Genomic DNA, 12,101 nt, shown 5'->3' with positions numbered 1-12,101 from the left:
TCTTGCCCTGACCAGTTTGGCTCAGAGGATAGAGCGTCAGCCTGCGGACTGAAGGGTCCCAGGTTCAATTCTGGTCAAGGGCATGTACCTTGGTTGCTGGCACAACCCCAATGGGAGTGTGCAGGAGGCAGCTGATCGATGTGTCTCTCTCATCGATGTTTCTAACTCTCTATCCCTCTCCCTTCCTCTCTATAAAAAAATTAATAAAATATATATTTTTTAAAAAGTTCCGTCATCCAAGAAACAAAAATACAGTTGACAATGAGGGGGTCAGGTGTACCAACCACTTGTGCAATCAAATCCTCATGTAACTAAAGTAGGCCCTACATATACGTGGATTTCCAACTGTGGATCAAAAATACTTATTCCTCAGTGTTCCCCCTGTGTAGTCAACTCTTATGCTTTCTGCCCCTGGCAACCACTGATCTAACACCCTGATTTTGCCTTTTCCAGAATGAAATCATGTACGTGTCTCAAAATCGTACAGCAAAAACACTCAGCAAAATGTTTTTGAGATACATACAAGTTGCATGAATTAGTAGCACCTTTTTATTGCTGAGCAGTATTCCATTGTGTGGTAGTTTATCCACTAACAGCTTGAAGGACATTTGGGTTCCAGTTTTTGGTGGTTATGAATAAAGCTGCTATAAACACTTGTGTATAGGTTTTTATATGAACACTAGAGGCCCAGTGCACAAATTCGTGCACGGGTAGGGTCCAGCCAGACCAGCCCAAATCGGGGCGGATCGGTGCTGGGCCTGTCAGGAGGAGGATATGGTGGGAGGTTGGCCAATAGGCCCTGCTCCTGATTGAGGCGGGAGGGGGGGGGGCGCGATTGGGGGCCAGCAGCCTCAAGGAGGGGCCATGGATGGTTGGCCAACGGGCCCTGCCCCTGATGGGAGTGGGGAGGCTGGCTGTGGGGAGGGGCCGCAGGCCGATCAGGGTGGTGGGGGCCCATCGGGGGTGGGGCCAGGTGGGAGGAGGGGCTGCAGGAGGTTGGCCAGCTGGCCCTGTCCCCTATTGGGGTAGGGGGAGTAATCAGGGGCAGGGCTGGCTGGGGGAGGGGCCGATTGGGGTGGTGGGGGCCCATTGGGGGCGGGGCGGCTGGGAGGAGGGACTGCAGGAGGTTGGCTGGCCCCACCCCCTATTGGGGTGGGGGGGGCCATCAGGAGAGGGCCAGGGGGGAGGGGCTGCAGGCTGATCAGGATGGTGGGGGGCTGGTCAGGGGAAGGGGCTGCATGAGGTTGGCCAGCTGGCCCTACCCCCTATTGGGGTGAGGGGGGATCAGAGGTAGGGCCAGCCAGGGAGGGGCCTCGGTAGGTTGGCTGGCAGCCCCAACCCCGGATCCTGCTGGTTCGCTGGCCACAGTGGGCGTCATAGCAACCAACTGGTCATTCTGGTCATTCCAGCGGTCCAGTCGCTGGCTTTTTTTTTTTTTTTTTAATATATTTTATTGATTTTTTACAGAGAGGAAGGGAGAGAGATAGAGAGCTAGAAACATCGATGAGAGAGAAACATCAATCAGCTGCCTCCTGCACATCCCCTACTGGGGATGTGCCTGCAACCCAGGTACGTGCCCTTGACCGGAATCGAACCTGGGACCTTTCAGTCCACAGGCCGACGCTCTATCCACTGAGCCAAACCGGTTTTGGCCAGTCGCTGGCTTTTTATATATATATAGATCACTTTCATTTCTCTTGTATGAAGACTAGGAATAGGAACTGCTAGTCTGTTTTCCAAAGTGGCTGTAGCATTTTTACATTTCCAACAGCAATGTATGAAAGTTTTGATTTCTCCACATCTTCACCAGAAGTTGATATTGTCTGTTTTGTTGTTTGCTTGCTTTTGTTTGTGTGTTTTATTAAAATATAGTTGACATACAATATTATATTAGTTTCAGGGATAGTTTGCTTTTGTTTTATTTTGTTTTAGCCTTTCTAAATGGGTAATAGTATCTCGATTCTCACCCTAAATGCGGAGAGGTTTTAATTTGCATTTCCCTAATTAATGACATTGAGCATCTTTTCACATGTTTATTTGCCATCCATATATCTTCTTTTGCCATTTTTTAAATTGGGTTGTTAAGTTTGGACAGTTTTGAAAAATATATGTTCTAGATTCAAGTACTTTTGCAAATATGTGATTTGCAAATATTTTCTTCCAGCCTATGGATTGTAATTTTCCAGCAGCGTCTTTTCACAGAGCAAAAGTTTTAACATTTGGTAGTATCCAGTTTCAATTTCCAGTTTATCAATTTCCAGTTTCAATCCAGTTTATCAATTTCTTTTATATGGATTGGTCTTTTGGTGTGGTGTCTAAGAAATCTTTGCCTCATCTAATGTCACAAAGATTTTCTCCTAGAAATGTTCTGTTTTTACATTTTGGAATAGAGGTCAGCACACTTTTTCTGTAAAGAGCCAGAAGGTAAATATTTTCAGCTTTGTCACAATTACTCAACTATGTAGCTATAGGGCAAAAGCAGCCCAGACAATACATAAACAAATTAGAGTAGCTGTGTGCCAATAAAACTTTATTTATAAAAACAGGCAGTGGGTCAAATTTGGCCCCCAGGTCATAGTTTGCCGACCACTGTTTTAGAAAGTTAACTTTTACCAGGGGTAGAAAATACACCACACCTCTCTGGATAATGAGAATGAGTAATTATTGTTCATCCATGAAGGCAGGCTGAAGGAGAAGGCAGAAGAATAGATGCCTAACACAAAACAAGAGTGAAGAGAGGGAGTGATAAAGAAAATAGAGGAAAGAAGAAAAATGTTAGAATCCCATTTGGAGCAAACTTCAGTGTGTTTTTTTATCTTTATCTTTAAAAAAAAATTTTTTTCAGAGTGCATTTTAATTTCTTAGAGTTTACCCTTGCACTTTGGTTCAGGTTTCAGCAGATGTTTTTGTTTGCTTTTGAGCTAATGATCTCAAAGTCTCCTGGTCACCAGACAGTTTAACGGGTTTGTGGAGTTTTTCATAGTTAAACCTGTTAATGCTGGTGGTCCTGTGCTTTTTACTGAATGTTGGTATTATCTAACCATTCCCCAATAATGCATATTTAAATTATATTCAGTGTTTTACTTTTACCAGCCAGGGGGTTATGTGTTCTTATGCATGTTCCCCTACACATGTGTGTTTATTTCCCTAGAACAGACTCCTACAGTTCTGAGTTGGAGGGTAGTATTCACATAAAAAATCTTGGTAGGCACTACCAAGTTATCCTTTAAAAAGGCGATAGGTACCATGTCACACTCATATCAACAGTCTATAAGGGTATTTCCCCTTTATCTTTAAACTGGATTTATTCCCGCTAACAAGCAAAAGGTAGCATCTCTTATTTCACATTTCCTTCATTATTCTCGAACTTGAGCTTCTTTCCATAGTTTCCTAGCCATTTGAATTGCTGGCATCTATTAGTTGCAGTTAATATCCTTTGATCACTTGTCTGTTAGTGATATATATATATATATATATTTTTTAATTAATTTGTAGATGTTCTAAATGGACTTTTCTCAGCCGCAGCAGTATTGACATTTGGGGGCTGGATAGATCTCGGTAGGGACTGTCCTGTGCCTTGTGGAATGTTCAGCAGCATCCCTGGCCTCTGCCCACTAAATGCCAGTGGCACGTGCACACACACACCCCACCCCCCAGTAGTGATAATCAGAATTGTCTCCAGACATTGCCCAGTGTCCCCTGGCGGCAGAATCACCCAGGTGAGAACCACCAATCTAAGTAATATAATAGGTAGCAAATACAGTTGACCCTTGAACAACATGGGAATTAAAGGTGCTGATACCCTATGTTAGGGGTCCTCAAACTGCGGCCCGCAGGCCACATGCAAATACAAATATTGTATTTGTTCCCGTTTTGTTTTTTTACTTCAAAATAAGATATGTGCAGTGTGCATAGGAATTTGTTCATAGTTTTTTTTTAAACTATAGTCCGGCCCTCCAACGGTCTGAGGGACAGTGAACTGGCCCCCTGTTTAAAAAGTTTGAGGACCCCTGCCCTATGTAATCAAAAATCCACCTTATAGCCCTAGCTGGTTTGGCTCAGTAGATAGAGCTTAAGCCTGTAGACTAAAGGGTCCCAGGTTCGATTCCAGCCAAGGGCACATGCCTGTGTTGCAGGCTCGATCCCCAGCAGGTGGCGTGCAGGAGGCAGCCAATCAATGATTCTTTCTCATCATTGATGTTTCTATCTCTCCCTCTCCCTCCCTCTCTGAAATCAATATATATATATATATATATGTATGTATATGTATATATATATATATATATATATATACATATATATATATATATATATATATATATATATATATATATTCTTTTCTTTTTTTAAATCTACCTTATAAAAATGCAGTTGGCCCTGACCGGTTTGGCTCAGTGGATAGAGTGTCGGCCTGCAGACTGAAGGGTCCCAGGTTCAATTCCAGTCAAGGGCATGTACCTTGGTTGTGGGCACATCCCCAGTAGGGGGTGTGTAGGAAGCAGCTGATCGATGTTTCTCTCTCATCGATATTTCTAACTCTCTATCCCTCTCCCTCCTCTCTGTAAAAAATCAATAAAATATATTTTTTTAAAAATGCAGTTGACCTGTGAACAACAGATTGGAACTATGTGGGTCCACTAAAGGCATTCCAAAGCCTGCATGCTTTCAGTTCTGTGTTAAGGTCAGCTGTATTTTCTCCCAGTCTCCTGCTTGTCTGTTTCTGATGCCTTTGGCATGCAAAGTTTTGAACCTTACGAAGTCTAACTTTCTAATCTCTTTTTTTTGGCTTTTGATGCCAAACTACTTTATAAAGAGCAAGGAACAGAACATTTGCAAATAAGTAAAAGAAATGCTGGGAGATTGGACTAATGTTGCACATTGTATATGGAACTTAAATGATGGTGCTGAAATTGTATGTGTCTTTTTTGAAGCCCTCTTAGTAAGTGGAAATGGTTGAACTTGGAATTGTTTTGTTTTAACAGACTTTTTTAGAGTAGTTTTAGGTTTACAGAAAGATTGCAAAGAAAGTACAAAGTGAGTTTCCATATACCTCTCCTCGAACACAAAGTTTCCCCTATTATTAGCATTTCACATTAGTATGAACCATTATTGATACATATTATCTGAAGCCCGTAGTTGCTTTAGGGTTCCCTCTTGGTGGTGTACATTCCATGGGTTTGGACGAATGTAGAAAGACATGTATCCACCATTATAGTATCACACAGAATAGCTTCACTGCCCTAAAAAATCCTCTGTGCTTCATCTATTCATCCCTCTCCCAAAATTCCAGCAACCTCTCATCTTTTTATTGTCTCCATTGTTTTACCTTTTCCACAGTGTTGTATAATTGGAATCGTATAATATGTAGCCTTTCAAGCTGTTTTCTTTCACTTAGTGGTGTGCATTTAAGGCTCCTCCATGTCTCTATGGCTTCATGGCTCATTTCTTTTTATTCCTGAATAATACTCCCGTGTGTAGGTGTTTTTTTCTCCATTTACCTACTGAAGGACGTCGTGGTTTCTCCCAGTTTGGGGGCTGCTATAAACATCCATGTGCAGGTTTTTGTGTGGACATATGTTGAAGAGAAAACTAAGTGCTAATGCAGTCATTAGTTTCGTTTCACATTCTGCAATATGGACATTAGGAATTTACTTGATTTTTTTTCCCCCTGCAGATTTTTAAAAAATACAATGTCTAATGGTTATGAAGACCACATGGCCGAAGACTGCAGGGATGACATCGGGAGAACAAATTTAATAGTCAACTACCTCCCTCAGAACATGACCCAGGATGAGTTGCGAAGTCTGTTCAGCAGTATTGGTGAAGTCGAGTCTGCAAAACTTATTCGGGATAAAGTTGCAGGTAAAGAAACCAAGACGTTTTTGTAGAGGGAGTGCTTTTGGCTGTTTTGTTAAGCACTGTCTTTTTTACCTGTGACTCTGCAGCATTCCTCAGTGTAGAAGAGCTGCAGCCTTGCAATGATACTTTTAAAGTTTCATTTTTATCTCAGACTCTACTCTGCCACCGCCGTGGTATAAGATTGGATGTAGGGCCAAAACCGGTTTGGCTCAGTGGATAGAGCGTCGGCCTGCGGACTGAAGGGTCCCAGGTTCGATTCCGGTCAAGGGCGTGTGCCTGGGTTGCAGGCACATCCCCAGTAGGAGATGTACAGGAGGCAGCTGATCGATGTTTCTCTCTCATCGATGTTTCTGGCTCTCTATCTCTCTCCCTTCCTCTCCGTAAAAAATCAATAAAATATATTTAAAAAAAAAAAAAGATTGGATGTAGGTTCCCAAAAGAGGTAAAAACCAACATTAGACAGAGAGCATGTCCAAAATAAGATGGTGGAAGGGGAGGAAAAATGAGGAGACACCAGAAACTAGGTCTGCTCTTAAGAGCTGGAAGGTGCCAAAGGACAGCCTGGCCTGCTGTGGGCTCAACTATGGAAGGGACTCTGACCAGCGCCCTGCTCCAGGCAGGCCCATTCATCTTCCCAGGCTCCCACTCAGTGGGTCAGGCCCACTGAGTCCCCAATGAGTGGCTCCTCATTAGGTTTGGGTGACCTTGACTGTTGTCACTCCATCAACCTGAACATCTGAAACACATTGAACTTGACCTCTGTGTGGGAATGGGAGCATGGCAGTGGTTCAAAAGGCTGGATGTGGGGTTGGTAGGCTGGTTCAAAGCCCTGCTCTCCACTCCCTCAAAGTATGACTTGTAGCCTCAGTGTCTCCATTCATAATATGGGTATGGTGGTGCCTACCTCCTGATGCTACCTACCTCATAAGGGTTTGAGGAAGGCCCAGTAGTACCTGGTAAGGTTGTCATTCTGAGAGCATGGTTTCAAGGACTCTGGAGAAAAATATGGAAAGACCAGGTACTAGGATTCTTTTCTCCCCAGGGAAGAACACTGTTTTAGAGAGCTCTCCCCCTCTTTGTCCTCCTCCTCTCTTCCTCATCCTCCACATCTTTCTCCCCCACCTTTTCCTCTTTCTCCTGTCCCTTCTCTTCTTCCTCCTCTTCATCCTTCTTCTCCTCCCCCTCCCCTTCCTCCTCTCTGCTCTGGTGAGCTGAGGAATGGACAGTCTTCCCAGGATGGCTTTGGCTGCCACCTGGGTTGTGGGACTATGTATGATTCCCTACACTGAAACTAATTTTAAAGTAAAACAGCCCTGGCCAGTGTGGTTCAGTTGATTGGGCATCGTCCCATGCACCAGAAGGGTGCTGGTTCAATACCCAGGTTGTGGGCTCAATCCCCAATGTGGAGCGTACAGGAGGCAGCTGATCGATGTTCCACTTTCTCTTTCTCTCCCTTTTTCTCTCTCTAAGTTTTAATAAAAAATATATTTTTTAAAGTAAAACAGTATTTTTATTATAGAAATACAATAATATTTAAATTTACATGACAGTAGCCTAGCCAAAGTGGCTCAATTGGTTGAGCATCCTCCTGTGCACCAAAAAGTTGCTGGTTTGATTCTTAGTCAGGGCACATACCTGGGTTGCAGGTTCAATATCCCCAGAGGGGGCATTTATGGAAGGCAACCAATTGATGTATTCTCTGATACATCAATGTTTCTCCTTCTCCCCCTTCCCCTTCCTCTCTCTAAGCATGTCCTTGGGTGAGGACTTAAAAATTTTTTTTTCATAACAGTAGAGTAAGATATTGAACCACATGTACCCATTGTCAACTCTCAGCATTTGCAAGAGATGGGACGATGCCCATGACTGGATAACTCCTGGAGAGGCTGGCTGACCCCGTATAAGGAATTGGTTTGTCAGAGGAGGGCTTGGAACTCAAAGTATTTTTAATTAATTAATTTATTTTTTAAATATATTTTTATTGATTTCAGAGAGGATGGGAGAGGGAGAGATAGAAACATCAATGATGAGAGCGAATCATTGATCGCCTGCCTCCTGTACTCCCCCTACTGGGGATTGAGCCCGCAACCCAGGCACATGCCCTGACTGGGAATGGAACTGTGATCTGGTTCATGGGTTGACGCTTAATCACTGAACCACACCGGCCAGCAGTCTCTGCTCGTTTAAAAAATCCTTGCTAGCCCTGGCCAGTGTGGCTCAGTTGGTTAGAGCAGCAGTTGCCATTGGTGGTCCATGAGATCTGAAAGGTTGGCAACTGCTGGGTTAGAGTGTGTCCCATAAAGGGTCACAGGTTCAATTCCCAGACAGGACACATACCCAGGTTGCAGGTTTGATCCCTGGTTGGGATGAATAGGAAGCAATCAATCAATGTTTCTCTCCCTCTCCCTCTGCCTGCCTCTCTAGAATCAATGAAAAACATATCCTTGGGTGAGGAGTAAAAAAAAATCCTTGCTAAAATTCGCCAACTTCCTGTAGCTCAGGTTTTCTCAGCTTGAGCACTATCGCTATTGGGGACGGGATAATTCTTGGGGGGGGGGGCATCCTGTGTGTTGTAGGATGTTGAACAGCATCCCTGATCTTCACCCACTAGATACCAGTGGCAGTTTCAGAATTGTGATAACCAAAAAAAATGTCCCCAGACATTGCCAAATATTTCCGAGGGGGTAGAATCACTCACAATTGAAAACCACTATTCTAGCTATTGTTCTCCTGTTCACAGACACAGCGAATTACTGTCTCCTCTTCCTTCGAGAAGCCTCTTCCCTTGGCTTCTGTGAACCTCCACCCTGGTTCTCTTCCAACCCTGAGGCCTTGCTCTGCCTCCCTTGCAGCCCCTTCTGAGCTATTAACTTCAGCGGTCCTCAGGGTTACTCCCGAGCCTCTTCTTTGTAAGTCTGTATGGTGGTAAGTGGATGCACCTGCAGCTTAGCTTCCCCTTTAGTTTGCCACTTCTCTTTCAGCCACAAAGCTCCTCTAAGCTTCAGACCCCTCAACTGCTCAAATTCAGTGTTTTCCAAATTGAACTTGACTTTCCTGCAAGCCAAGGAAAGTGCACCACCCATTGTAACCGATGGCACCACTGTCCACTCATTGGCTCTGCTCAGAAATATAAACATGACCTTTGACATGTATCCCTGACTTTTCCTTTTGGATGCTTCCATCTCTTTTCTTCCATCTCCCCTGCCTTCATACTAGACCAGGCCACATCATCCTCTGCCTACAATAGTGCTCTTGCCTCTTAACTGGTCACCCATGCTCCCTCCAGACCATTCCCACTGCAGCAAAGGAATCTCTTTAACACTCCATATCTTACTCTGTCACTCAGTTTCTTTAAAACCCCTCCCATGTCCTTTAGGATGCTTTCCCTGGCCCAACCCGGTCAATTTTAGATGCCTCACTTCTGGGTTCCCATAACATCAGGGCAGACCTGCAACATGGGTTTCCACAATACACTGAAGTTGGAACTTTATTGTCCATTAGGTCCATATAGTTCTTGGAAGCAGGGACCCTATTCATCTCTGTATCCCTGGAGGTAGTCATAGTCTGTTGAAGGAATGAATAAATAAAAGGGTCTGGGGATTGGAGGAGAATGCATATCAGCATGGACATTCATTCACCCTGCAAATATTTATTGAGTGCTGACCATGGGCCAGGCCCTGATGACAGGAGGAATGAGGGACAGGATGGTCACTGGGATCTGAGAATGTTTCACTTGGTGACTTCAATATTCAAAATATTTCTGGCCAGCCAGGCTCCAGCCCCACATGGGGACATGCATTTGTTGTTGCTTGTTCCATCCACAGTCACCAGCTAGCCTTACTGTGCAGCCCTGCCCTGCTCTCTGTTCTGGTGTTTGGTCCTTCTGCAGATGCCATATGGCCCATGGGGGACCAGGAACCAGCCTCTATCCTCCTGGACTGTTTGTCATACTGGCCACTTGGTCTTCAGCCTCTAGTGCAGTTTTGCTCAGCTTCTGTCTTATTGCTGTGCACCTCTGGTCAGGATAAAGCCCTTACCCCTGCCTGCAGTTCACAAGTCTCCCGGGGACCTCTCCCCTCATCCCAGCCACTGCACCCCACACACACTTTCCTCTCGGATTGAAATGAGCTACTTGTCATTCCCTAGACATGCCCACGATTGCACACTTGTGATTTCATAAAGACTGTTCCCTCAGCAGGAATGTTCTTACACATCTAGTCAGCCTGATCACTTTTTTTCTCCTTAATGCAAAATAATCTTTGTTCCTTATAGAAAAAGATTTCACGTGAGATAAGAAAAGTTTAAATTACCCATAATCTCACAATTGTGGTTCATGTCCTTCTCAACCTGTGGGTCGCGACCCCTTTGGGGGTCGAACGACCCTTTCACAGGGGTTGCCTAAGACCATCGGAAAACACATATAAAATTGCATATTGTTTTTGTGATTAATCACTATGCTTTAATTATGTTCAATTTGTAACAATGGAAATACATCCTGCATATCAGATATTTACATTACGATTCATAACAGTAGCAAAATTACAGTTATGTAGTAGCAACGAAAATAATTTTATGGTTGGGGGTCACGACAACATGAGGAACTATATAAAGGGTCGCGGCATTAGGAAGGTTGAAAACCACTGTTCTAGACTTATTTCTTTATTCCTTGTTGTAAGCAATTGTGTTCTTTTACAAAATGGGCTTGCACCACCCAAACTATGTGGAAACTTTTCTTCTGATATTTGTGGAGATTTTTCTCTGCCATTGAACATAGCTATCTCCTCATCATAATGGTTACATAGTATTCTGCTGTATGGAGGTTCTGAGTTTATACAACAGGTTACTGTAGCTGTTTTTCTCTATTTATTAACCTCACTGAGATAAATATCCTGGCACAAATCTTTGCTCTCTGGTTATTTCCATAGGAAGTCTTTTTAGAAGTGAACCAACAGATGCGATAGTGTATATAGTCGTCCCCCTTGTCTGTGGTTTTGCTTTCCATGGTTTCAGTTACCCATGGTCAACCACTGTCCAAAAATATTAAATGGAAAATTTTGGAAATAATAACTTTCAGATTGCACATTGTCCTGAGTAGCGTGATGAAATCTCTTATCCCCCTGTGTCCCACCGGGAATGTGACATTCCTTTGTCCAGCATCTCCACGACACATGTGCTCCTTGCCAGTGAGTGACTTAGTAGCCGTGGCGGTTATCAGATCAGCTGTTGTGGTATCTCAGTGCTTGTGTTCAATTGACCCTATTTTACTTCATAATGGTCCTAAAGCATAAGAGTAGTGATGCTGGCAGCTCGGACATGCCAAAGAGGAGCTGTAAATGCTTCCTTTAAGTGAAAGGTATGTATGTATAAAAAGAAACATAATATATGTAGGGTTCAGTGCTGTGCTGGGTTTCCAGCATCCACTGGGGGTCTTGGAGGTAATACCCTGAGGATAAGGGAGGATTACTGTACTTTCTAAAACCCCTTGACCCATATTGCCAGCTTGCCCTCCAGTTTACACTCCCTTCCCCCACCAGCCCTTCCACCCCCTGATGTGGCAGGGTTTCTCATCTTTGCCAGCCAGCCTAAGTGAAGAATGGCATCTAATCCTGGTGGTAATTTGCATTTCTAGGAAAATTTATCTGTTTTCCTGTACTTACTGGCTGTTTGTACTCTTATAAAACACCTTTCTTATCCTTTGACTGCTTTCTTTCTTTGGGGGCATTTGTTGTTTATTTATTGCCTGCTTAGTTCACTCATCCCCCCAAGACCCAGTCTCTCCTTCAGTGAAGTCTTCCTTTGAGCCCCCATGGAAGTTTTAAGGAGGACTTGACTGCTCCTGCACTCTGATGTTGCAGGGAAGGCCTCGTCCACAGGGCACTCACCTACCTCAGCCATGGACTCCAGGTCAATTTGAGAAACACTAGGGGATTAAAATAAATCTGGCTGCTCTTGTCTGCAAATAGAAGATGAAATGCTCTGTAATTATCTATTAGTTTTAACCCTTGCCCAAAGAGAGAGGAAGTATGTTTGGAAATGGAAAAGCACTTGCCCAAGGTAGTCTGACAGGGCATGAAGAGTGCTCCATGAGTAGGCAAGTAGGCTTGCTTTTCTACAGGCAGTGGCTCTTGGAGCACTGGATCCTGACCAGCAGCAGAACATGGTGTCAAGGAAGAGAGGGTTGGACACGGACCCCAGCCTCTGGCCCCACCCAGATGCACTGAATCAGCCAGACTTGGTATTTG

At 44.1% G+C, this 12,101-nt stretch overlaps 1 protein-coding gene across 1 annotated transcript in view; it reads left to right on the top strand.

Moving 5' to 3' along the window:
- ELAVL1 (ELAV like RNA binding protein 1) overlaps window positions 1–12,101 on the top strand; it is a 41,971-nt gene that overhangs the window by 7,768 nt on the left and 22,102 nt on the right. Inside the window, exon 2 of the mRNA XM_059695883.1 lies at window positions 5,675–5,862. Within this exon, the coding sequence (XP_059551866.1) occupies window positions 5,691–5,862 (172 nt within the window). The 5' untranslated portion in view covers window positions 5,675–5,690. The remainder of the gene's footprint in view (window positions 1–5,674; window positions 5,863–12,101) is intronic.

This window comes from Myotis daubentonii, chromosome 5 (genome assembly GCF_963259705.1).
Source record: "Myotis daubentonii chromosome 5, mMyoDau2.1, whole genome shotgun sequence".
Classification (NCBI taxonomy): Eukaryota; Metazoa; Chordata; class Mammalia; order Chiroptera; family Vespertilionidae; genus Myotis; species Myotis daubentonii.
This window is presented reverse-complemented; position numbering and strand designations above follow the sequence as displayed.